The 27,663-nt window shown below is 44.5% G+C and overlaps 1 protein-coding gene across 1 annotated transcript; it reads right to left on the reverse strand.

Annotated features, from left to right (window-relative positions):
- Window positions 1-9: 9 nt before the first annotated feature.
- On the reverse strand, window positions 10-26,868 carry LOC113025051 (nuclear factor of activated T-cells, cytoplasmic 3-like). The gene is made up of 10 exons (XM_026172426.2): window positions 25,623-26,868; window positions 16,633-17,311; window positions 14,873-15,271; window positions 14,630-14,789; window positions 9,804-10,003; window positions 7,801-7,973; window positions 7,487-7,627; window positions 7,326-7,381; window positions 3,861-4,554; window positions 10-612 (listed from the first exon to the last, which is right to left on the reverse strand). The coding sequence occupies exons 1-10, from the start codon at window positions 25,693-25,695 to the stop codon at window positions 494-496; spliced, it is 2,694 nt and encodes an 897-aa protein (XP_026028211.2). The 5' UTR covers window positions 25,696-26,868; the 3' UTR covers window positions 10-493.
- Window positions 26,869-27,663: the final 795 nt, after the last annotated feature.

Consider the following 27,663-nt stretch of genomic DNA (forward strand, 5'->3'; position numbering starts at 1 on the left):
CACAACAAGTTTGTTTTTCTTTTTACTTCAACCTTAAACATGTTTCTAAAACGCCGTGTCACACCACAACAGTTCGGTCGAGAAGCGTCAACGTTAAACCGGGCGAAGGAAATGTAAACGAGTGTAAAACAAAGCTATAAAAATGTAAATCAGCTGAAGGATTTCAGGTTTGAGGATCAGATCCAGAGTATCAAAAATAGATTATTTGTAATTTACTGGCCAATAAATAACAGAATTTTCTTATTTTACGTCTGACGTTACCGATTGTTAGAATTATTATAACAAAGTTAAATTTCAGCCCTTTAATCTTCCTCCAATTCGCTCATGAAAAGTTAAATCTTTGGTTTGTCTGTGAGGTACGAGTCGGTTTCTCTCTAAAATTCCTGAGACAGACGAGGAAACGGTCATCTGACGTTTTCAGGCACTTGAAGATCAGTTTGGAGCACTTTGTGCAAACAGCAGAAGAAAAACGACGTTCCTGAGAGCGCTGGTGCTACTGAGGGCCTCCGCAGAACGGTAAGGTGCCGGCGCCGGATTTTGGCTCCCAGTCGTACCGGTCGGGTTGGTCGCCGCCAACCAGGCCACCGATGTCCCTGTCGATGATCTCGTTCACTGAAAACAAAACAGAAACGTTGTGGTCTGTTTATTCCAATAAAACAAACGTTGCTGAGCACCTGTGTCGGTTTGTTGGTCTCATGCAGCAACTGCGTCACCATTTGCAGAGGAGTTGGATTCAGACCTGAGGCTGGACTCTGCAGACCTTTTGCAGATTAAGCAGTTAACTGCTTTGTTATCAGACTGCATGTAATCGCCAACTCGATCCCATTCAACTGCAAACTGAACCCGATCCCTGTCTTTGAAGGAGTGAGACTGCAGCGTGGTCGTGCTGTTTGGGAGGGGCAGCCCCAGCCAATCAGAGGGAAACTTTCTTGGAAGGGGGAGGAGCTAGGATGGCTAGTTTTGAACGATGCTTAACCTCAGGGGTTGCAGTGGGGCTCAGCATAAGAAGGAGGGATTACTCTGAGGTGTGACTCATGCAAAGCTACCCTCAAAGTGTACCCCGCCTCTTGCCCTATGACAGCTGGGATAGGCTCCAGCGCCCCCGCGACCCTGAAAAGGATAAGCGGAAGCGAATGGATGGATGGAATTTCAGCTTCTCTGCTGCTGTGTTGGCAGAGAAGCTGAAATTCACCAGCCATATTTTGATTTTTGGGCTCTTTGAGGGTAAAATTAAAATAACACGACACAGTTTACTGGACAGAGGTCAGTTTGATTTGAAGGCTCTGCAGTCACAATCAGTGCTTCAAGCATGACCTGCACCGATGGTGCCTTCCTTTCATGAAGGATGCTCCAGTCTCCATGAGCACTAAGAAGGAGTTAATAAAGGAAGCACTTAAGCACCTTTCCTTAGGTTTAGTTCTGATTGTGGCTGCAGACTCTAACACTTCACCTTCCCAGTTAGGAACCTGCTTAAGGACTCTGTTACAGTACCGAGCACGGCCACACGGGGGCACAGCAGGACAAAGTGCTTTAAACGAATCCATCACATTCAGCTCCCTGATTCACTCCAACAGCAACAAATTAAACAAACTGGCTTTCTTTAACTCCTCTGCTCTGCTTTTCTAACCCGTCCATTAAATACTAAACTGTTCCCACATCATGAAGCAGCAGGACTGAAATGTGCTGAGCAGGTGTGGCGGTCACACTGCAGTGCGCTCGTTATGAGCAGCAAAAGATAAAACTGAGTTCATCTGCAGAGCAGCAAACAGCTCGGTCTATTCATAGCTCTGCAGTGAAACCTGAGGCGCGCACACACACACACACACACACACACACACACACACACACTTTAGAGTCACCGATTAACCAAAACAGAGGAAGCCGATATAGCCACGGGGAAACGCTCGCTCCACACAAAGGCAGGTTCTAACCTTTGAACCTCCTGTGATGGTGCTAACCACTGCACCATTGTGCCGCTCCTGCTGCTAGGACCTCAAGGACGACAGAAACCTTAAGCTGGATTTCCAGCATGAATGCAGACAGTAAAAGCAGGGTCCCAGGCTGTGTCCATGGCAACATCACTTTATCAATCTTTTAATGAAAGGTCAGGTCAGGTGTTAAATTCTAATTTAGTATAAAAAAGTACCAAAAGTCTCCATCATGCAGGCACGGAGAACATTCATTATCCAGATTTTCATTTTTAATGTGTTTCAGAATCGTGTAAATACACTTCTATCAGCCACCGCACGCACACAGATATTGTATAACCAGTCATAGTTTTCTTACCGGTGTGCTGATGCGGTGAGCATAACAATGTTTTTGAACATCCTGAACATTAAACTTTATTATGTCGCACTTCTACTCTCTGCACTGACAGACTGATTTAAATATCTGAAATAAATCACATCTCCAAACCAGATCAATCTCTCAGGAGTCACATAATTCAAAAGCCACAAACTCCCTGTGGTGCCCTCCACAAAGAGAATGGGATGCCAGAGAAGCTCCTGTAGGTGCTTCAGTTTGTGAGCAGGCTGCCGTTCCTCTGGGGGGGGGGGGTTCTGATTTTCGGGGTTTTAAATTCGAGCTGAAAGGCTATGGAGGAAGACAGCGTGAAGATCAGACGCCTTGAGGACAGCTGCTGCCTGTGCCAACAAATTTAACCTCCACCTGCACCATTCAGAGCAGCAAATACAGCTATTATTAACCCAGATCAAACGCAATACGCACGCACACAGCCAACATCAGAGAGCGACAGAGTGCACACATGGTGTCACTGACATGAGAAGAACAGATTGAAACAAGCAGGTTTACGAGGTAAAAAGACGAACGCTGCTCATGCTTTGATACTTTGACTCCACCACGGCAGCTTTGCATCATTCAGAGTTCACAATAATCCTTCTTTATCTCATAATGAGTCTTTGTGCAGCCCCTCAGTTCAATCAGAAACAAGCAGTTTTAGCTCCTCCTCCTTTAAGCAAATTGGCTGCCCCTTAAAAAATAGCAAGTAGGTGGAGCTTCTGTGCCTGAGATGACTGTGTCACGAATAACTCGTCAGGCCTGGACTCTGCAGTCTATTCACACCTACAGGCCAGTGGACACTCTTTCAATGATGAGGATGTAACATCCTGGACAGGGAGGAACGCTGGTTTGAGGGCGGAGTCAAGGAGGCCATTTACGTGAAAAGGGAAAGACCGTCTCTGAATCGAGGAGGGGGCCTAAGGGTACATCTGTCACCATCTTACAATGCTGTGATTGCAGCCATTGCCCACCTCTCTGTGAATGGGACTCATGGACATCAGTGGTTGTTGATCAATGTTCATGAGAATTTGCATAATTAAGATGAAGGAACTGACCTCCCAGCCCATTGTTCCTTCAGTGGGCTGGTTTCAGTCATTATGCAAACGTACTGGTTATAAAAACCTGCAGTCAGCTGAGACTGAAGACGTCACCTGATGATGACGAAACATTTCTCCCACAAAACGCTGCGTCCAGATAAACAGAATCAACCTTTGGAGGTATCATTTCATGCATCGGTTAAAACACTGGACTCCAGGTAAAGGACGCGCAGCTGGAAACACTTCACGCAAGTCGAGCTGCCCAAGATTCACAGAATTTACATACAATGTTACCTTTTTGTGATTTATATCGTTGTCAGGACGATAAAAGTCTTATATCGGGATATGAGATTTTGGTCCTATCGCACAGCTGTCACTTCCATAATTTAAAATGATTAAAATTACTTTGACCTCACATCTGTATATTATGTTGATAAATATAAATGTATATTATTGTGAAAAAAACAGGAAGAAGCTTTTTTGTTTTTATCAAGAGTAAATCTGGGTCAACATCCAGCTTCCTACCATCATCCAGCGTGATCTCCTGGAGGCCTAAAGATCCCAGAGGCGGCTGCTCCTCCGGCTCCTGCTTGATGATGAGTGCCTCCCCCGGCCCGGCCAGCACAGAGTCCTTCTGGGGGTTGGCGGGTGTCACAAAGGTACTCCTGGGACTCAGAGACAGGTCCCTCTGAGATCCACCAGGGGAGGAGTGTGGAGGGACGGAGAAGGTCTGAAGTGGGACAGAAGAGGCTGGAGGAGGAATCGTGGTGATCTGAGGAGCCATGACGGAGGTCTGAAGGGGAATCAAGGTGGTCTGCGAAGGCAAGGAGACTTGGAGCGGGACCGAGGACGTCTGAGGATACATTAAAGGGGTCTGAAGAGGAGCAGAGGAGTGAGGATGGTGGAGATGGGGGTTGCTTTGGGGACCACACTGCACCAGGAGGTCACAGGAACCATAGTACGCCACGTCAGGACTGAGCGTGCCGTTGCGCGAGGCCGTCAAGCTGAAGCCAGGTGGATTCTGGGAGATGCGATCTGGCTCCCAGCGTTCCTGCTTGACTGTGGCGACAGCGGGAGGACCGTGGTGTCTGACTCCAGGCAGGTAGGTGAAGCTCTGCGTCACACTTTTCCTTCTCTTCCCGTTAGTGACGTAGAACTGGACCTGGACCGGCGACGTCGCCTTCTTATTGTACACAGGAACCTCCACCACGATGCTGGACTGGAACACACACACACGTTTATAAAACATGAGCATTTGTTGCTTTTCTGCTTTACATACTAATGCATTTTGTATTTTGGGCGTTTGGACCTAAATGATGTGGTTTAACACATGCGCTGCACTCTGATCTGCAGCCACACGGAGGCTCTGAGCGCGTCAGCAAAACGCACTTAAAAGGAAGGAGGAGGAGCTTCGGCAAGAAGGCTTCATGGCACTACGAAAAAGGGGAAACAGTATTTATATGAATGTCTGAAATTTATCGTGGTAACGCTGGAGGTTTCAGCTTGTAACTTCCTCTTTCCACTTCCTATAAAGGGAATCTTGGTCCCCATCTTAAGAGACGTTCAAATGCTCAGAAAAAAAACCTGAGCAAAATTCTGTGAGCTCGACACTTCAGGGCCCGAGGGGAGACTACAAATATTAGACCCAAATATTTTCCCTCCGCTCACTGTGCAGCCGGACATCAGGAGGCAAACAAAGAAACATTACAGCTGAAATCACACTCGGACACCGAGAAGCAACAAAAGCACGTCGCTGCATGCACTGACGAAGATCAACGCACCAACACAACTGAGCAGGATCCTGCAATAAAACTAAGATCGCAGTACCGTGCTGCTATGAAGCAAAAGTACTCCGGGCAAAAGTTTCTTCATCCTGAGGTCGAGCTGTTTTCAGTAAGCATCAGTCTGAGTGTAGAAGCAAGACGGCATCTCCACAGTGACACACCTCGCTGTAAAACCTCGGGAGGTTGCAGACGCCTGACTGCTTTCACTGATTTTAATTATGCTTGCGACACCATTTATCACATATTTAACTTAGAAAGACTTTTGTCCTTATTAAGCAGCAGAGGTCAAATCTAATTCAGTCATTAGTGCCACAAACAGATGTTTCTTGTAGTTGGTCACCAGGTTTGTACTCGTCTCAGATGTTGGTCTGCTGCTCTTTACAGAAACTCTGAAGCTCTCTTGGCTGCCACTTCACCTCCCTCCACAGATTTTCTGTGGAGGCCTGGAGGCTGGCCAGGCCACTCCAGGACCCGTCTTCAGCTGCTCTCTGTTGCCTTAGTTTTGGGTCACCGCCATGCTGGAAGACCCATCTTGATTGTTCTGGCTAATGGTTAATTAACGATGCGTGTTCACACACGTCCGTCGAGTTGATGCCAAAGAGCCGCCTCTGACTCATTCACACGTTCACTGGAAACTTGAAACACGCCTGAACATGTGTTCTTGAAGATCTCGGTCCGTTGCAGCGTAGCGCGTTACAGTCGTGTTCTTGGTTCTTCTTCTTCGGATATTTATATAGAGATCCTCCAGCTTCAAACTGTATAAATATCCAATAGCAGCTAGGTCCCCTAATGTTCAGAAGCTGTTGAAAGGATAAAGTTGTGGTATATCAGTGGTTAGAAATACCATTATTACTTTAGGATTAGTTTAACACAAAGTCAGGGCTGACCCGGGACCATGGCTGTGAGTCACAGTGCGCAGCATAAAAGTCCTTTCACATCAGACGCAGGATGTGCTGCTAATGCTAACTGCTAACTAAAAGCCAAGGATCCAGGATTTGTTGCTGGCTGCTGGGCTCTGTGGGTTTTTGCAGCAGCTCTACCTGTTTTTTTTGAAGAGTTTTTGGTTTTTTTTGCTAGTTCTTCAAATGTTCAATAAAAACATGTATGCTAATTCATAACGAAGAAAGCTTTGTAAGTATCCCCACTGGAGAAGACTGTCATTTCCACAACACTGGCACTGGCATGTAAAAGGCCATTTATTCCCTTCAAAGACCTGAAGCTCCATAAAGCACCCCTCCAATAGCCAAACCCATCTGTTCTCTGATTGGATAGTTAAATTTGTGATTGACATGACATTGGCCAATCAGATGAAAGGAAGAAAAATGGGGTCAAAATTCGTACTTGTAACTTGAAACTTGAGTGCAGAGTTTCTCACGTATTTTTTGGCTGAGTCCACACACAAATCTGTTTTACACACACACAAATTCTTTTTACACTTACAAATCCTGATTTACGAGTACAAAATATTTATGACCACAATTTGAGCCCATATCGTTCACTGACTCATACACTCATGTTCTTCTGTGCTTCTAACAGTCACTCCAGTGGACGCATCGGAGAGCAACTTGGGGTTAGCATCTCACCGTGCAGACGGGATCAAACCACCAACTTCCCAATTAGTAAATACCTCCTGCTCTATGTCAAGGACTTTTGACAAATAAAATTGGACTGATTGATTGGAGCCAACAAACATTTGAGCTGAGCTCTGCCTAAAGCTGACTGAGCGAGAGACGCTCAGACATCTGCAAACATTACTGATCCTTCCTGTCGAAACGTTGCTCATCCGTCCCGATCTCAGATCCAGCTGAACAAACTCAGAGTGAACTTGAGCCTTCAGAGCGGGGTCAAAGCGTACAGCTGTATATCGGAGGGTGCGCTTGATTTACAGCACAAGTCAGAACAAGAACTTTGTTGTGAGAACCCAGTCACTTTGTTTTTTATCATCGCTGGAAGTCAGGATGGTAACTGAACTGAAACATGAAGAGTTCAGTTTCTGTTTGAGGAAAAAAAGAAATAAATGTAAACTTTTTGGTTTTCCCGTGTCTCAAAGATGCCGACGCTGCCTCGATGAGCGTTTGCAGTGATTTACTGCAACAGCTGCTCGAGTTGGAGCTCATTCTCGAGGGAGAACAAAAAGTTTTGGATTCTTAAATCGTTCACTCTTTCTCCGTCTGTGTGCTGCATCACCATCACTCCTCGTACTTACTCCGCTGCATTTTTCAGGCACGACTCTGGCATCGGTTTCCCACAGCGATCTTCCATCTGAGGGGACAAAACACACGAGTTAGACCTTCAGACAAATCATCAGGCTCACAGAAGTTTATGTAACCTTATTAAAGTTGCAGTAAATTAATAAGGCGATCTTACCGGGCCCTCTCTCCATGAAAACAACCCTGGACTGAGCGGAAATGTTGGGTCCGCTGATGAGCAGCTCCTGTCCTCCCTCCACGGAGCCGCTGGCTGGACTGAAGCTGTCCACCTGAGGGAGCTCCTGACCTGAGCGCTGGGCTGAAAAGCAACAGGTTTATTTTAGGACTTTATTACAGATCTCTGTGCTGCAGAGGAAACAGAACGGAGAAGGTAACTCGAGCATTAACAAACATGCAGTATATTTTTGCCTCTGCGTCTTCTTCTACGATCGTGCTTTAAAGGAACACAAGCTTCCTGTTTGCGAGACTCACAGCACTCCACGGGAATCGACGCCGTCTGCAGCCACAGAATCTGGCCGTCCGGCTGAGGGATGGCGACCCTGAACACCACCCGCACCCTCGTGTTCTTCCGCCCGATGTCCGTCTCTCCTTTCTTCAGCTCGATGTCGGCGTTACGCAGCTTCAGGATGCCGGCGCAGTCGATGCTACGAGAAAAAAGGCACCGTTTATCAGAACGCATCGTCTCAACTGCTAACTACCTGTCCACACGTGGACCAGAGCTCGCGCAGTGTGCACTGTGGTTCAGGTCCACATTCCTGCCAGCTGCAGAGAAGACTGTGCAAGGTATGAAGCTGAAGTGTGGGAGCGAGAAACTGGTGAAACAAGATCCACAGAGGAGCGACCCATCTGACTACAAACACCTCCGCTTATTAGAGTTTTGTTAAATGAGCCTGACGTGCCTGAAAACCACAGCGTGGCTGAAAGTTGCTGACGCGAGAACAAAAGGCCTCAAGGATCTGTACAAACCGTTTTGTGAACACAAGGTCCTTATTCACAGCTCTAACCCAACACCACCATATATGGCTAGTACTACTACTAGTTACTGAATAATTGAGCTCACAGCAAAGCCATCCTGTGGCCATGACCACTTAAAGCTCACTCACGCTGCCTGCAAACAAGCAGCAGACTAACGTTATCGACTTATGTACATGCTTCCTTCTTTAAATGTTTGAGATTACGGTGACATTATTTACATGCTTCCTGCCTCCTCTACAGTGTCTAGACTCTGTACCACAGCTCTTTATTTTTTGCTGCGCTTTCTAATCTGGCTTCCTGACCTTCGTTAAGCCTAAAGAGACAGCGGCCGTGTATTTGTATGTTTTTAAAACCATGCTGAGTTCTTATCGATGTTATTTCCTGTCACAAACAGCTGATCTTTGTAATTTCCCCTCCTCTAAAAGGAGGGCTCGAAACCTCGTAGATGCCTCAGTCACGAAACACCTTCAGAACAAACGTCCTGAGTGTTTCCGTCTTTGTGTTCAAAGTAAAATTGCTCTCTCCAGTTTTGGGATCATTTCGATCATTTTTGGGGAAATTGTTACCGTGTTTTGTTGCTCAGATGAAGAAAAAACAGTAACATGAAAGGTTTTCTGGCAGCGAGGCTGGTGTGAAGATCGATATCATTGGGAACGTGATAAAGACTCAGCTACCCAGGGTGTGGGTAGCTGAGCATTAAGTATAATTAGCAGCTGTATGTAAATGGTTTGATATGCTGTGCAAAAGTATTGAGACACCATAATTGCTTAGTAGTGTCATGTAGTCAGTGTAAGAGGTCAACTAACCCTAAGCTGCCGCTGGTTGACCATTTCTCGGGTCCTCAAAATGACTTGCAGGGGGACAGATCGTGTGTAGAACCACCACTCAGACCTGCACCCCTTGCTAACAAACTTGCCTGTACCCCTGTCCTGAAGAAACACCTGAAAACTGTTCCAGTAAGGTCTTCTGACTGCCTGCTCCACATGTGAGGCTCAAAAAAAGCCCTGGCTATCACATGGGACATTGTTTTGAAGGTCTGGGGCCACCCTCAGTCAGTATTTTGAACCCATTGAGATGGGGTTGGCAGCTTCCACAGGCGATGCCTAACCGTTGCTATGGTGTCTGGTAGGTGGAAAGTTTGTTTCCTTAAATGGTGATAGCGGCTTATCCGTCTCTTTTAGCTGAGCTACTTTAATAAAACTCTTTAATTTAACCCTTTTGCCTCCGTGACTCCTTTTTCTGACCCGGACACTTTTTGTTACTTCCCCCTAACCGCCTAGACCCCTCAGGGGAACGTAACAACACCCGCCCGTTCTTTACACGTTGTTAGGAAAAAATCAGAAATATACATGGAGAAGCAGCAAGTTTAAAAGTCAATATTTGATTTGATCGTCTTTCTTCAGGCTCCTTGAAGGACATTCGAAGCTCTTCTCTGTGCTGAAACAATATGAGGAGCACCTGAGTGACGGTGCATGGCTTATAGGGTTCGTGATCGTTACCTGGCAGACATGTCGTTCTCTGGAAGCAGAGGGATCTCCAGCACTTTGATGGAATCCATAATTTTCTCCTGACACATGGTGGTGACTGTCTTCCCCGTCACTCGGTGGACCTGGTAGAAGGGGTGAGGACGAATGTATCGGTCGTCCGCGGTGCCGATGAACAGCACCAGACCGACCCGCTGCTCGCTGCATCCGTGCAACTACAGGAAAGGAAGAAAGACGAGCTGATAAGCAGCTGCTCATCCTGACGAACACCTTGACACCACTGCAACCTGAAACGTCACGCTCTGGACTCCAAATTACTTTAAACTGTTGGATGTGAAGCCGACATGTGATATCTCACAGTACAGTTTTACAATGATTCATTTCGTGCTGGCTGGATCAGTGCAGGGAATTTTTCCATGGGGAAAAACACAGATGTGTAGTTTAGCATGAAGGCCACCTGAGGGATAGACGCAAGTGGTCAGACCTTTATTTAAAGAAATGGTTTGATGGTTTTTGGACAATGATGCATTTTTACCACCAAACAAAAGTCCTGCATCAGCTGTTTAGGAAGTACCGTCGCTTTTATACAGAGGCCCATTTTCAGAGGCTCAGAAGTAAGTTTCATGGTCTGGTGAAGCCTACTTCCTAAATATTATCCAAATAATATCCAGGAGAACTTAAGCAGATAAAAGACTTGGAGGTGATTCCATGTGTTAGCCGTTCACTCTCAGCATGAGGTCCAAAGAGATGAAGTGAGGGAGGCCATCACTAGGCTGGTTAACTGGTTTCAGAGAGGAACTAATCCCAGGACATTATTTGGAAATTTCCTGTAATGGGAGAAATGTTTTTTCTCCTTCAGCATCTTCCTGCCTGCCAGCTGTTCTTTCTCCAGCTCGGCTGTTATTTTGGAAAGATTTGTATCCATTTCTTTACTGAACTGGAAACATCTGCCTGCATCTTTGTTCAAAAACCTCTTTCTGGTTTTGTAAAGTTTCGAGAGCTTCCAGTTACTCCTGCTAATGTTGGACCTGAGCTCTACCTGTGACACTGGTGACCATCACATTATGCTCGACAGGTGGAGATACTGGGTGGGTGTATCAGGCTCTGCTTTGGAGAGGTTCTCCTCTCGAGGTTCTCGTCACTTCTATGCTGATGACATCCTGTAAAGCCCCAGGATGTTACAGATCTTGCTTAGATTCTACTAAAACTTAGATCGCTGAGAGTTTTCTCGATTGAAAAAACAAAGAAGTCTGTTTGTGTCCAAGGGTAATGGGAACTCTTGGTCCTCTTGCCACATTTTCTGGAAGATTTGATTGATTTGTTCTACATCAGAGAGTAGTTAACTACCAACGTACTGGGGCGACCGTGGCTCAAGAGTTGGGAGTTCGCCTTGTAATCGGAAGGTTGCCGGTTTGAGCCCCGGCTTGGACAGTCTCGGTCGTTGTGTCCTTGGGCAAGACGCTTCACCCGTTGCCTACTGGTGGTGGTCAGAGGGCCCGGTGGCGCCAGTGTCCGGCAGCCTCGCCTCTGTCAGTGCGCCCCAGGGTGGCTGTGGCTACAATGTAGCTGCCATCACCAGTGTGTGACTGTGTGGATGACTGGATATGTAAAGCGCTTTGGGGTCCTTAGGGACGAGTAAAGCGCTATATAAATACAGGCCATTTACATCGTGACCTAAGGTCATGTGATCAGGGCCTGTGCGTCAAGGCTGAGAGCTAAAGGAGACAAAGCATTTGTTTTTTAGCATTTTGTTGCAAAGCAATTTGTGATATTTGTCTTGAAAGGTAGAAAAACAACAACACAAAAACATCTGGACAGATGAAACCAGGAATAACTTACAGAGGAGGAGAGGCCTGATGACAATATCCTCCGAACACGGAGGAGGCAGCATTATGTGCATGTTCAGCTGTAAGTGGCCTTGATCATTGGTGTCACACGTCCTCAGGAAGGGTGTTGATATTAAAAAGGTTATCGCAAAGCAAAAGTGATATCTGAACTGAAAAGCTCCCGGCCACAAATAAAGCTGGAGTGAACACATGAAGCATGTTTGAGACGGAGAGAAAACGACTGTGGTCACATTAGCAGAAGGAAAAGAAGGAGAACTGAAAGAGAAATCTAACAGTTACTATTTTAATCTCTTGCAAATTTCCTTCTTAGCGAGTATTAGAGGGCACTGCAGGGCAACCTGCACGAGGCGAATAAAGCCTTGCTTGATTGATTGATTGATTGAGGTGTTATGTGTGTTTTTGACCTTTGGACAGGCGAGCCTGGCTTACATTTATACCTCCAATTGTTATATAAAAAGTCCAAACAAAAAGCCTGTGTCATAACCATAAATGAAAGCAAACACTAGAAACTGTTTTAACAGGACGAGCGCTACAGACTTATAACAAAAGTCACCAAATTAGCGACTGCTTCAAATAAACTTGTAAATAAAAGCAACTGTCTTGACAGTTAAACATAAATAAATGAAACAAAAACAGGTGGATGTGGTGGGGCACCTGGGTGTAGCCCACAGTAGTGCGGTCCTTTCTCTTGTTTTGACTCTAACATGTAACTGAGAATACGACTCGTTTATTAGACCTACTGTAATTACAGGTCGAAATGCAGATCCTTTCCCAATAAAAGGTCTCGCCATGAAAAGTTCTGATGATGATTGATTGCATATGATTCAGCATTTAAACTGGAACAGGTTTAAAAACCGGGAAAGGGATCCTGGGAAATGCTGGGATCTCTTGGAGGACGAGGAAATGAAAAAATGAAAACGGCCCGACTGATCGTGACATTTACAGACCTGCAGTTAAGAAATCATCTGCATAGTGAGCTGCCTTATCCTTTTATAAAGACTTTTAACTTTTAATATTGTCTTGTTAAGTATTTGCTTTATCATAAAGATAGGGGTCACTGTACCATTCAGTTTCTACCCTCATTCCTCTAAAGAAAGATGAGAGGAAAAATAGACAAAGAGAATTTGAAGAACAGCCCTAGCTCTGTCGTCCTTTGTAGATTTCACAAATTAAACAGCAGCCCTGAGTGTGATTATCTGCTTCCTGTGTGACCTGTTGTCCCTTTTCTCGACAGTAAACGCTGCGAGTTTTAGCACGTCTTGCAGCAGGAAGCTTTTCTAGCCTTGGCGGCGGCCTGAGAATGTGCCACCCAGAATAGCCCTGCTGGTGTCCGTTACATGCGAGGCCTTGATGAAGGCTTTACTTGTCTCAGGCCGCCTCTGTTGTCTGATCCACAGGCTCCGCGGGGCCGCTCACTCGACACATCGGCAAAGCACGCAACCTCAGTCGACCTGTGATTCCATCTCCCGTGGGTCACCACAGGCTCGGTGCTTTCAGCTTTTTATTAAAATTATTATTTATGCCACAGACTCACACTTAACTGTTTGAAGAGTACCAAAAACTGAACGAGCAGGCACAGAAGCTTGTTTTCATCTACCTGAACTGTTTTCATTTTCAGAAACCTAAACTTACCACAGCCTAAACAAAAAACGAAGTCAAAGCTGCAGTTCCTCTAATGGCCACTAGAGGCCTCAGACGTCCCCATAGACTCCCATGTTAAATTGTTACAGCAGTATTAAACACGTTTATAGCATGAAACAGGGGGAAAAGGTGTTTTGGTCTTTAAAGATAATTTCACCCTTCATAACGACTCACCTGTTTAAACTGTGTGAAGCCTTAAAATTTGCATTATTAGGGGCGTGGCCTCTGACAGGTGGATGGTGACACAGGCAACGTCCACACTGGCCCGGATAGATTTGAAAACTGCGTTTTCGTCTGAAAACGCTCCGCGTCCACACAAGCGTTTTCCGTCGTTTTCCCAGAGTTGTGCGTCCACATTGAAACGGCCGAAAACGCTTACGTTTCAGTACTGTGCAAGCGCAAAACGCAAGAAGATTTGGCCTGCCTCATTTCAGTCTGCAGCTTATTTAATTTCCGGCTCTTTGAAACGTCGCGGCAAAATGTCGAGGAAAAGCACAGAGTTTTTTAAATGGACTCACAATGAGGTGGAGTTGTTGCTGCGAGTAACACAACAGTACAAAGTTGCAAAAGTGAGTGAGAAATAAAGAATTTGAAGAAAAGCTCTCTGAAGCGCGTACAGACTGATATTAATCCTTAACAGGGCTGTCAAACAAAACAACTGCTGTATAATACCCCCGCTATCTTAGTTTAATTGGTCACATGACTGCATCACATGACTACAATGTGTCATCGTTTTCAAAAAGGCTCTGGGTTCGCTGTCCACACTGCGACGCAAAAACTGAATTCAAATGTATCCGCTTTGGAGAGCGTTTTCAAAACGCTGCGTTTTCCTTGACTGAAAACGGCGTCTCAGTGTGGACGGGAGGTCAAAACAGAGAGAAAACGACCCCAGACCGCTGTAGCTGCTAGCTGTCTGTTAGGCGGGATATGTTTGTGCTGTTGAAGCCTTTTGGAGCATTTTAATGGCATTGTCTGACTAACAACATGGCTGTGGTGAGAACAGTGAAAGTGCATCCAGTTTTTATTTTAATGTTGACCCATCACATGCACCCTCTTCTATCACACCAACACTGAAAGCTCTTACTTTCATTTCAGCTAGTAATAGCCTTAGTGGCTGTTCTCACTGTAGTTTGCCTCAGTAAACTTTTGCACCAGTGCCCCGAGCGTCCTTATTCTATTGTTTATTAGTTTAAAGACTCCAATATCATTTCAGTTTATTTCTATAATACCCTTGAATCTCACATATTAAGTCAGTGCCAAGGTAACTCACCTTAAAGTAAATCGAGAACAAGCTTAGATTAAACAAACTCGGTGACAAAAAAGGTTAATATGAAAGTGATAGTGAGGACGCACCTTAACGATAGGATGTCCAGCAGCTGCCTTGATGGATCCGCGGCTGCCCTCCGTCTCGTAATGCGCCCTGTGGTAGGACTTGGGCTGGACCTCCACCTTCAGCTCGCACTGGTCATACTGGCTGGGCAGAGGCCAGTCCAAAGGAGGGGGCGATGAGGTCCTGAAGGCAGAGAAAACAGATGTGATCATCAGCTAGTAACCGAACTACACCCAAATCTATTTGCTGAATGCTGTAAGGCCCACCTGAACAGAGGGGCGTTTCCGGGTTTGGGTTTGTTCCAGGTAAAGTGGGAGGGCACCTGAAGGAAGAGCTCGGCCAGGCCCTCTTGTTCCCGCCCCTCTTCTGCGGGAGGATCCTGGAAGGACTCCAGACTGGAGTCTACTTGACCTGCCAGGAGGACCAACTGACTCCCCGACGTCCTCCTAGTCTTGGAGGGAACGTCCAGCTCAGGGAATCCGCACATGAGGAGGGATCCGAGGGCGCCGGCAGGGCTTCCCACCCAGGTTTCATCTGTCACGCTGCCCCGTGGGGAGGCGCCTGGTGTGGGGCTGGGTGAGTGGTGAGGGGACGGAGAGCGGGCATGAGGGTCGGCGCTGGAGTGGCGTCTCTTACCACAGGGGGAGGTTGGCCTGGATGACGGCCTGAGAAAGCAGAGCGGGATCAACGACTCAGACATGCACATCTGAATGTGTTTAGGCCAGGGGTCACAACCTTTAAGACCCAAACAGACATTTGGAGCCGGTTTCCACGCAAAAGAAAACAGAGCCGCAAATACTTGTTGACATCTAAAATGAAGATAACACTGTATATATTGTTTTTTACCTTTGTGTGAACAACTAAGGTGTGCTGCTTATGAAATCCATGAAGTGCTACAGAGAAAATTACATTTTATTTATGTAATTAACACATTTTGAACTCTTAAAGAAATATAACAAAAGCAAAGCTGAACTAAAATGATCCAGAAACAAAAACTGTTGTATCGCCTTTGGGCTTTTGGAGCCTTGACCTGACTTTTAAAAATAACTTAAAAAAAAAAAAAAAAAGCACTTTGCTGCTAAAGAAATGAAAAATAAATATTTACAAAATTCTAAATATGTATTTTACCTGGTTAATTTGTGTGGCGGGGCGTGGTCTGCAGCGCCGCTGCAGGGGAGGAGGACGCACCTGAGCAGCACCCGCAATCACGCCTCGCCGCCTTAACATCTGTGCTGTTGTGTTGGTGTGTGTCGGGCTGTGAGCTGCAAAGCTACAGCCGGCTGTGTGCGTCAGCAACTGTGTGTGAAAAGCGTGTTCATGCAAACATCGTGGGGTCTGCCGTGATATGTTTACAACGGAACTTCTGCTCCTGAACCTCTGCGCACAGCGTCTGCAGATCGGGGCTGTACGAAGTCACTTTCATCTTTACAGGACTGTAAGCTGTCGTCTGTGAGGCGTGAGCGGCGTTTGTCTTTAACAAAGTTCACGGTGGAGCTGCTGACAAAATGTGGATCCGAAGATCCATAATTGGCCTACCTGGGGCTGAAAGTCTCGATAAATGCAGGCGTTTCGGCGGCTACACCGGCTTCCACAAGTGTGACGCTTATTTTGAGCGATGAAAAAATAATAAAATATAATTTTATATTTATATGTCAATATCACAATAATCTTCCAATGTAGAACTACAAGTTAAAAAAGAACTAATTTAAATATAATACACTTCAGCTAAATACTTTAAATTATTTTCCCAAACCAGGCGGAGCCGCACTATAAGGACTAAAGAGCCGCATGCAGCTCCGGAGCCGTCCCCTGACTCGCTAAACAAGCGCTTCCCAAAATTCACACCTTTAATCACAACTCTGACTATTCAGTTAATTATTAGGAGTTCATTATTTATTAATATATAATAATATGTTTATTTTTTTAATTTTAAAGTATCGATTACTTAAGGGTCCTGTTGTGATTTTATCTTGAAATGGTTGAAATGAACCAAATTAAGACATCTGGTCTCCATGGCGATATCTACCTGGAAGTGGGCCGGCGGTTGAGCCAACTCTCGTCTGTCACGCTGGTGCGAGGAGAGTGGCACGGTGACTGGCGGGGCGACTGGCGAGGTGACTGATGGGGCGAGAGCGCCGGGTTGAAGGCCAAAGGATGCTGGTACTTCTGCTGCCACAACTCTACCCCAAAGGCTCCGCCCCCACAGCCCGGAGAACCAAAAGGCGAGCCGAGGGGGGAACCCATAGCGAGGCGGGCGGCATCAGGTAGCTCCCCCTCCACATCATCGTAGGTATGCGAGAAAGACTCACAAGAGGAGAGGTCGGAGATCCAGCTCCTGGAGGAGAGGCTGCTGCACGGGCTCGGGCACAGAGCCGGATCCCGGTAGCGGGGCTCCAGAGAGAGGTACAGCTGGTCTCTGGACCAGGATGCATCGCTGTAACCCCCCTCTGCCCCGCCCACTGCCAAAACATCCTGGCTACTGTCGGGCTCCAAATGGTTGTTTGGTGCTATGGAGGTAATCTGAATGCTGGGGCAGTCAAAGGCTCTGGGGTTCACCTGGGCACCGTACTGGGGCCCCTGAAGTTGGTATCCAACATGTGGGTCTGAGGTGAAACATGAGGGGGAACTCTGCAGCTCCTGGATGAAGGGCTGCTCGACCAGAGCCTGCGCGGAGGAGGGAAACGTCCTCACATCGAGATCTGGACCTGCGAAGCGGAGTAAAGAAAACAACATGTAAATCAGGCAGGAGATCATTTGCATTGCAAATGTGTGGTTTTCTTTTTATGGTGTAGCTGTCCTGCAGCAGACGACTGCACCTGACAGGTAATATTCATCAGTCGCTGGGAGAGAACCTGCAGGAAAGCGGTGAGGAAATGAAGTCCACAGGGTTTCCTGCAGAGTTTAACAGGATTTCAAAAACAAGACCATCCTCACATCCCAAGAATGTGACCTTCATAGAGCAAAGACTTAGATATCTTCTCTGAGGGCCGTACTGGGAAATGAGTGTTTGGCACGTATAGATTACTCAGAGTTTAGATATTATGTGTGCAGTCATATCCCCGGAGTGCTGCTTTGAGGCTGAAAAACACTCGTCGATATGTTATCATTTAATGTAAAAATGACTGTCATGTCATTTGGCTACAGATGTAACAGCAACATGATTAAGCTTCAATTTTGCTCTTGCACAGTTTCACAATTTCAACATCTTTGAGTATTTTACATGTTTGATGCAGGCTGACTTCCTGTCATTACATCATTCGACATAAAAACCTCCAAAAAAGGCAAAAAGAAACCAACGTGTGTAAAGATCACTACAACAAAACAGAATGTGATAAAACATTGCTTCAGCCCAATTATCACAACTGTGATCACCACATCAGCCCGCCGTGACGCATTTCCTCCTCCTCTGTCGATTCATTTTGATCTTCTGTTCATTTGCTTGATTGAAGCTTCGACTTCATTTCAGTTCTCTCACCAACGATGAGATGCGTCATGATTTCAGGTTAAAAAAAAGGTACAAAAGTGATGAATAACGTCATTTTTTAAAACTCTCGTTGATTTGTTTCATTGGTTCTGCTACTTTTTTTAATGCAATCATTTAACAGCAATTTTATATTTAATTCAAAGCAGAAATTTTCAAGTTTTTCTTTTTAATGTAGTACTTTTAGCCCCGCTGCAGTTCCCTGACAGTTTGGGAACCACTGCTCTTTGCAAATCATTTAAGTGATGAGGCAAACTTTTATGTGAATGGTGAAGTTAACAAACAAAACCAGCGCTATTGGTCTGACACTAACCCACATTGGATGGATCCCTCCAAGACTGTTGGAACAACAAAAGTGATGGTTTGGTGTGGTATATGGAATACAACGATAGTGGGTCCATTCTTCATCAATGGAAACCTCAAGGCCTCTGGATATTTGAAATTGCTACATGATGATGTGTTTCCCTCTTTATGCACTGAAGCTGGCACGTTCCCTGAGTTTTTCCAGCAGGATGGTGCACCACCACATTATGGGTGCAGGTCCGAGCATTCCTAGATGAACAGTTTCCTGGAAAGTGGATTGGTCGTCGTGGGCCAGTTGAATGGCCCCCAAGGTCTCCCGATCTGACCCCCTTAGACTTTTATCTTTGGGGTCATCTGAAGGCAATTGTCTATGGTGTGAAGATACGAGACGTGCAGCACCTGAAACTATGGATACTGGATGCCTGTGCTGGCATTTCTCCTGCGGTGTTGCTATCAGTGTGTGAAGAGTGGGAGAAGAGGGTTGCATTGACAATCCAACACAATGGGCAGCACATTGAACACATTTTATAAGTGGTCCGAAACTTGTAAATAAAGAAAGAATAAAGTTACGTTGAAACCAAGCACACCATTGTTTTTCTTGTGACATTACCAATAAGTTTGATGTGTCACATGACCCTCTTCCTATTGAAAAACAAAAGTTGTATTCAAGATGGCCGACTTCTAAATGGCCACCATTAGAGATGGCGCGATACCACTTTTTTATGTCCGATACCGATATCATAAATTGGTATATCGGCCGATACAGATATGAATCTGATATAGTGTTTTTTTAATATCTTGCTGCATTTGGTATAAGTTCATACTCAAGTTTAAATAAACAACAACACTAAAGCTATTCTGTTATACCTGTATGTAAAAAATGCACTGCACCCAAAATATTTCATAGTTCAGCAAAACTGATCAATCTAATAAACTTAAACCTACACCATCCTCCCTATTCTGGTATTTTAAAGAGTACTTAGCGTAAATATTAAGCAACCTAACTAATAGGGTTCCAACTCCCAGCAAAAAATAATAATAATAATAATAATAATAATAGGGAACCACCCCCCACCTCATGATGCTTAATCGATGTAATCAACTTTAATTTAATGCACAGAAATCAATTATTTTTCAAGAATAATTAAATAGATTCAACATCTTTCTTCAACAAAATTGCAGACTGCACAGATGGTTCCCAAAGGAAAAAGTACTATAGCTTACTGGGGTATATTAGACTTAACAGTTACTATATACAGTAATTGACTTCTATACATTTTACATCAGATTAAAACTTTGGGTGTAAGATTCAGATAATTATTTATTAAAAGCTCGACATTTTAAATGACAATAAGAAAGAAAAGTATGTCTTTGTGCCCCCTTTTCCCTGTTCATGCCCTATCGGCCCCCCTGGCTAAACTTTGCTAGATCCGGCCCTGCACAGTTACCAGTGTCAGCTACGTAGAAAAAGATCCTCGAGTAGAAAGTAATATTAAATAAATTCTAACAACAGCTGATCAAGCTTAAACGTGCTGCTGCTGTTCAGCCGCTGGTTTCCTCTTTCTGGTGCAAAGTGGGCCAAAAACAAAGAAGAGAGAAAAGCCGATCAGCTGATCATTGATCAGTTTCATGATTGAAGTAGCAGCAAGAAGAGGCAGTCGCTCCATATATCACTTGTTAAGCTTTACAAACATTCAGAGATGAACTTACACACTTGCTTTACTTCTCTCTGGGATCACTTCCTCGGAGATGAAATGCTGGATTGGTAGCGAGGCTACAAATACACACAGCCGCTCTATCACGTGACGCATACTGCTCCGACGTGCTACGGTAATGAGCCGAGTTACGCCGTGTCGCAAGTTTTGTGAGGTGCTTTTTTGCTATTTAATGGATCGGATTACATTTTTTATTTCTCTCCGATCCAGTAATTTAGGTCAGTATCGGACCGATACCGATACGTAATATCGGATCGGCCCATCTCTACCCACCATGGTCACCACCCACCTTGAGGAGTTTGCCCCCTCACTTATACTAATGTGCCACAAACAGGACTTTAATATCACCAACCATTCCCATGTTATTACGCTGTATCCATATAAATGGCCCACCCTGTAGTATAATCCGGGATATTTTCATTTTTTTGATCAAATTAAAGTTGGCAATAAACCACAAAGGTCTGTGAGAGATGGAAATGAGCATCTTGTGTGACCACAGAGGTCCTGACACACTGATGCTCTGATTTGTGGTTATTTATACTTTTTTAGATGCCCAAAAATGAGATCCGATAAGGGAACTGATACTGAATGTGGTTTAAAAAAGTTTTATGAAATCCCAAACCAGCCAAACAACCTCCAGAGGAGAACCACTTCCTGTCTGCCTGCTGATTGTTTACCATTTGCTGTATAGTGTCTGTGACGACGCGTATTCGTGATGCATTATTCAGCTATTTTCAGTAACGCCGTCTCGGTCCGACTCTACTTGCACCGAGGTAATTATGGTGACAGATTATCTCCAACAGTTGAGTAAATGCATTCACACAGCTGCACACACGCCATACTACAACACTACTATTAATACCCCCCCTTCACCCACCCACCCACACACACACACACACACACACACACACCTTGCAGTGTGTATGCAAAAAAGGCATAAAAGCTCCAACTGTGATCTGCTTCAGTAGCTCCACTCGCTGAGTAGAAATAAATGAGATCTGATGCAACAGTTACCCCGTTTGAGTGCAGACAGAGGGGGAGGAGGTGATACCCGCCAGCAGCTGGGTGTCACAGAGCGGTTAAAACAAACAAAAAAAAACAAAAAAAACAAGCAAACCAGGAAGTAAAACCTGCCAGCAGTGATGCACGGCAGCACGCTGCCTGAAGCGCATGCAGACAACGAACACATCTGCAGTAGCCATCTGCTGACCTGTCCGTAATCTATCTGCACATCTAATCACCTCACAGTCTATGCATCCATTCATCCATCAGAGCTGCTGAAGCTGCTTATCTGCCAGTCTTTCAAAGTCAGCCTGCAGGACATTCAGAACAGCTGAAAGAAGCGTCAAGAATTAAAGAGAAACCAGTGAAAACTTTTCAGAGGTGCAGACGATTCCTTCAGTGTCTGTTTGACTAAAGAACCAATGAAAGAGTATAAAAATAGCTGCTCGCTGTTTTTCTGTCCATCTACAAACAAGACTTTAATTTCATGACCTATGAGCTGCCAATAACATCACATCTGCTCAAAATCACAACTGATTATTCCACCAAGTCCAAGGATTTACTTTAGTTTACTGTGTCAGCAGTCTGATATAAAACTGTCAAAGTAAGAACCGACTGGTGGGAAATAATAAAGTGTTATTACATATAATAGTAGGACAAAATTTGTCAGGAGCAAACCACAGCTTTGTCTTCATTAGTCATTACTGGCTCAAAATACTCCTTCAAACAAACTCTGAGAAACCACAGAGTGAAAAATGGTCCAAATTCTTTCAGCTAAAAACGATCCCCGTGTTCTCCCAAAGCTCCTGCTGAGGGTCCACCGCAAACGCCATCGAACAGCAGGAAGAAGACGCCAAAAACAGACCAAACATCTGAGAACCTCCGTCCACAAGACGAGGTTAATCAATAATATGTTATTAATATTAGGGCTGCCACGATTAGTCGACTAGTCACGATTACGTCGACTATCAAAATTGTCGATGACCTATTTAATAGTCGACGCGTCGTTTGAAGCTTTGTAAGATCACAAAAGACGCAGGAATAAGTAGCAGGATTTAAGAGTGTAATAACGGACTGAAACAGAAGATGGCAGCACTGCATGTACAAGGATGCCAGCTGCCGTTAAACCCCGAAGAAGAAGAAGCTGTGTCCCAGAATTCATAGCGCGGCCCAGCTCAGTTTATAACAATGGCGGCAGCTAGTTAGTTTTAATATTGCTCTTATTGTTCTTTCTGGGTCACAAAATAAACATTTAACATATTTTCAGGCGAGAATGTAGCTGTGTAAACCTCAAATATCTGCTCAGTTTATCAGGACACCACGTATTTTCAAAAGCGCTCCGACGTTTTCGGAGACGTCTGTTACCCACTAGCTCGATAGCTAGCCGGGGGCTAGGTCACTAGCGCCGTGAGAACACCGGACTCGCAAAAATAATCGGTGACTAGTCGACTATCAAAACAATCGTTTGTGGCAGCCCTAATTAATATATTATCATTAACCTCAGTTATGATACGGAAAACACTCCGCCAACAGAAACGACACTACATTGAACGACAGACACACAAACAAAGAGCAAACGTCTGGCACAGCAGAAGGAAAGCAGCTTGTTTCTAAAATCAGAATCGGCCATTATGTGGAAACACTTTGGATTTAGCACAGGTGATGTCAACTAAGAACAAACCTAACATCCAAATGAGACGCAGATGTTACAGATGTTACTGTACAGTGGATCAAATCTGACTTTCATCAGTTTTAACAAATATCTCCGACAGCACTGGCTGAAACCATGACCGAGCCTCCACCGTGTCTCACAGGCTGGAGCCTCACTGTTGGACCTCTCTCCTGACCTCCTCCATCTATACTGGATCTGGATCCATCGCTCCATCAGACCCATTTCAGTCCAATTCTTGTATACGTTTCATACCTCAGCCTTTCCTCCTGCTTCCCTTAATTAAGAATGGATTCTTCTTTTGACACTTTTCATAGATTTAACTAAAGACACAGGTATTTTTGAAACAGGCTCCTAGTAAAGTGTCTGAAGAGCCAATTTAGACCTTCAGAAAGCTTGAACTATTGATAAATAAAAACGAGAGGGTGGGACCTCCAGCAGGTTAAACATCAAACACAGAAAACACTCAGATCAGGAAACGGCGTCAGCACATCAGCAAGCAGATAATCAAAGTTATAGCATGAAGGCAGAAGCTGAGCCAGCTGAAGACCCAGCCCTCTGAAAACAAACATCACTCCTAACTTGACCTGCTGACAGTGTGAAACTGACAAGGAGACAAAGGCAGGTTTGGAGCTTGTTGCAATGCAGAAACATGCCAGTTAGGTGCTTTTAGCTGATGATAAAACTCAGAAGTACCGACAGCACGTCACGCAGGCTTTTCTGCACAGGTATGAGTATGAGGCCTGAAAATATCTCGTCTATGGTGCATCAAATGCATAAATGTTTGAAAAATATGACAATTTAAAGTGACCTCTTCTGCTTCGTTCCAGCTTCATGCTTTTATTCCTGGACTCTACTACAGCAGCTGTGCATCAGTAGAACTTCAATACAATCTTTTTATGTTATTCTATGAAAGGAAGTCGGTTATAATTTTTTATTTTATATCAGGGCTGTCACAGGCAATGCGTTTGTGGAGCTATAGCTACAGACTCTTAATAAATGAAGTTGGAGAAAACCAAACAAAGCGTACTTTCTTCAAGTGTTAGACATATTAGACAGCTAGAGTCTACGCTCCGTCTGTTGTATTCTTTCACATTTTATCCAATTAAATTCAATTTTATTTATACAGCGCCAAATCACAACAGCAGTCGCCTAAAGGCGCTGCAATATCTGGCATCATCTATTTCTATGACAGATGCCATACAGAAGTGTATTCCAGTCCCCTTTCTGATTGGTTGCCCCTCAGTAACCAAGCATTTAAACAGCATGCTGTTATGAGTATATCAGCCACGAGAAACTAAAAATACGACTAATTCTCAATTTCCGGAACGTTGCAAAAAGACTTCTTAGTCAGGGGGTTTTTCCATTTAAATCAGAGTTTTTGGGCGACGTCTTTGTTATCATAGTGAAAAGCATCTTCCTGTTATTTCTGACCGTTTGATAAACAAATGTATTTTATGCATGAGTGAATTAAACCCTCCCTTTGTATTTTGGTTTTTAAAATGACGATCTGGTGATTTTCCTTCCAACATGATTGGTGGGGAGTAAATTTTTAACGAGCAGGAAACCACCCGATAGATTTCGGGTTACACACACAAGACTTAAAGCCACAAACACGCCACATACGTTGCTATTCGTGGACATTAATTCAAAACTGCAACTTCCTCTTACTTCGATGTGTTATAAATGTTTGCCCATTGGCTATTTGATGAGTCAACTGATTACCTTTTTTTTTTTCAAATCAAGTTTGAACAAAGTTGATATTTCTGACTTTTACGCTGAAGTCTGGGGTAAAGTGAAGTTTCTGTGATTTTTTTCTCCTATTTTCTGAATCTTATTTTCCATAAATTGATTTATTGAAAAATAAAATGAAGATGTTAAAAAAAAGCCAACATTAAGAGCTTTTGCAGTAAAGGTCAGATGACGTAAATGTTAAAATATCTGTTAATGGTTTTCAGTTCAGACATCATTGATCTGCTGATTAATCGGTAAGTCTATCAATAAGTCAGGCAGGAAGTGAAGAAGCTGGTTTGGCCCTCTATTCACCTCCTGATCCACATTTATCAGCAGACAGCTGATGTGTCACGTCGACCAAAACACAAAATCACAACATCCGGTCGGGATTTTCAAAGTAAATTCGCGCAAAGTATTCGACTATGGTGACGTGTTTCTGGACTGTTTTCGGATTATAAACTGATTACCGACTAAAATAATCATTAATCACTGTCGTAGCTGCTTGAAATACGGGAACTGTAATCCTTGTCATTAGACAAACAGCTACAGGTCATTAAATCTGTCATTTAGACAAACGGCTACAGTTTACACAGTAAATTTAGTAGATTATTACAAAGCTGTTTATTATTACACCATAAAATACAGTTCATGGAGATAAAACTGTGCCAGTCATGCTCATATTTCTATTTTAGCATTTTAACATTTTAAACAATGAATATGTTTTGAGACTATTTCAAATGAGTAGAGTACTTTATAGGAGAAGGAACTGTATATATTTGGCTAACATTTTAAGGAAATGTAAAAGAACATCTCAGATAGTCCAATGTCTACTTGCTACTGGTGGAACATTTATTAAAATATGTAATGTAATGGCTTGATTATACTGATTTAAACCTTATGGGGAACCCAGCGGGAAAAAAATCTAGAAATAGTCACCACAAAATAAAAATGAACATCTGACACAAGTTTTGCGGCAGCTTCAAAAGTCTGTCCAGTTTCGTGCCGTGTTTTATTTTGAAGGCCAAAGCCGGTCACCTCCGGTGGCGCCCCCTTTAGCTCTAGCTTGACGCCGCCGACAAATTGCTAACTAACGTCGAGAAAATGACACGTACCTGCCGTTTGCCTGCCGTCGTCCTCAAAGATGAGTCTGAAGTCCAGCTCCTCCGCGCAGTTTACTGTGGACATTGAAGTGAACAGAGCCGAAAATGTCCCCCAGCGGAAGCCGTGCAGCCGACCTGTCTGCCTGCCTGTCTTTAAAAGTGACCTGTCTCACTCACTGACATCCGACTGAAAGCAGAACTCTGTTTTTAACTGACCCGCCGAACGAAACGACGACTGAATCCGAGCTAAAAGTTGGCCGGCGGCATGTGACGGCTCAGTAAACACGCCTGCGGTCTGCCTTGCTGGAGCACAATGGTCCCATTATCCGCGCTAACTTGTTGTCCTCGCGGCTCCTGCTCGCGTTCACTTTTTACGCTCCTCCAGCTTGATCCGTTTGCTGCCTTCAGGGCCGCCTCGGAAACCCCAATACATCGTGTTTACGCGTGACCGGAGCTTTTTGAAAACGGTCCCATTCAGCCAAAAGTGAAAATGGGCAGGGTTTATATACTGCCAAAAGTGGAAATAAAGAGTTCGATCTAAACGTTGTTTACTTTTTATGTTTGTTTATTTTTTCTAAATAAACCTTAGCTGTGATATCTTGGTGTGGCATGTCATAAATGGGTGTGGCAAGTATCAAACAGGAAGTTAACCCTGAAAACAAAAAACTTTACCATTTATTTAACAATTTAAAAGAATATATTTTTATTTATCTATTTTTTTTTTTTACTGCATGAGGAAGTCAGGAGTAGCAGAGAAGCATATGAAGTGGTGCTGTGTGTGATGGGAGGGGATTCCCATTTGGATGGGGTCAAGCATCCAAAGTAACGAAGGAGGAAGGAAAAGAAGGAAGACCTCAGAGGTTCGATGATGTAGTGCAGGACAACATGCAGAGGGATGGAGTGACAGAAGAGCATGCTGGGATAGGAGAAGATGGAGGCAGATGGTCGACTGCGACAACCCCTGAAGAGAGCAGCCAATAGAAGATGATGACTAGTGTCATAACAGGTTTTCAATTCATAAAAATAAAGATTACACCAGTCAGATATTCAGAACCCTCGAATTCCTTTTAAAAACAGCTAATGTGTTTCATCATGTCTGAGCTATAATTTCAAAATAAGATCTTTAAGACATGGTTCATTTGTCTCCAGCTGCTGTAAGAATACATCTGTTTTTGTAAGCAGAGCATTTATTATTACTGCCTCTTTTTATATAATCCGATAATTGATTCATGAACAGAAATATAACTTAAATATGCTCCCCCCGCTTTTGTAGTCAGAAACTGCTGATCTGTAGCAGCTCCTGTGTTCATATTTAAAGTGCAGCACTGTAGTATCTCTCCATGCACACTGCTGCTAACCTTGCACTTCCTTTTTCAGCTGTGAGACGTTAGTTTCCTGTGTGGCCTCACCCAACTTCATCTTGTTTTCCACTGAGCAGCTGACAGAAAGCTGACATGTGCTTTTAGAAAGCCTCCACAGGGTGTTCCTCTCCTTAATTATGACCATTTTTTCAGACACACAGCTTCACATTGCACCTTCTTTGAGTCCCCTCCCAGAGATCAGCATGCGCCTGGAAACCGTATTTCGCAGCGCCCCTGAAGGCACCATCAGACCGCCCTAATTTGACGTCAGCAGCAGCAGGATGTCTTCACCTCACAGGTTCAGCTCAGGACTTCACGGGACTCGTTAAACACAAGGGGCGGTTTTATTTTAACACCATGCGGCACACCTGTGTAGTGACGCTCGTGTTCTGCGTGCAGAAGCTCTGACCTCACCTGACCTCAGGTGAGTTCAGGTGAAGCAAGTACAGGCCCAGGCTACTTGAAACATGTCACACAGGAAGCTAAAGGTTTTAAAACTGCATGAATTTCGAAGGAAAACTCGCACCTGCCGGTTCATGAACCGGACCTCAGGTTCAGGTGTGGGTTGGGTGACCAGGTGACCCTCTTTATGAGGGACTGCCGAGCATTGTTATGCCCGGGCCTCCACATCATACAGCGACACCAGAGATGTGCTGATCTGTGGATGAAGGTCGACACAAATAACAGAAAAT

Source organism: Astatotilapia calliptera, chromosome 7 (genome assembly GCF_964374335.1).
Source record: "Astatotilapia calliptera chromosome 7, fAstCal68.1, whole genome shotgun sequence".
In the NCBI taxonomy this organism is placed as follows: domain Eukaryota; kingdom Metazoa; phylum Chordata; class Actinopteri; order Cichliformes; family Cichlidae; genus Astatotilapia; species Astatotilapia calliptera.

Bases quoted from the DNA above. Each gene is read 5' to 3' on its own strand.
- LOC113025051 (XM_026172426.2), bottom strand. From the start codon at position 25,695: ATGTCCACAGTAAACTGCGCGGAGGAGCTGGACTTCAGACTCATCTTT. The intron at 17,312-25,622 runs GTACGTGTCATT...TCCGCTTCGCAG, and splicing joins CGACGGCAGGCAAACGGCAG to GTCCAGATCTCGATGTGAGG. The intron at 4,555-7,325 runs GTAAGTACGAGG...TGTGTGTTCCAG, and splicing joins TGCCTGAAAAATGCAGCGGA to TCCAGCATCGTGGTGGAGGT.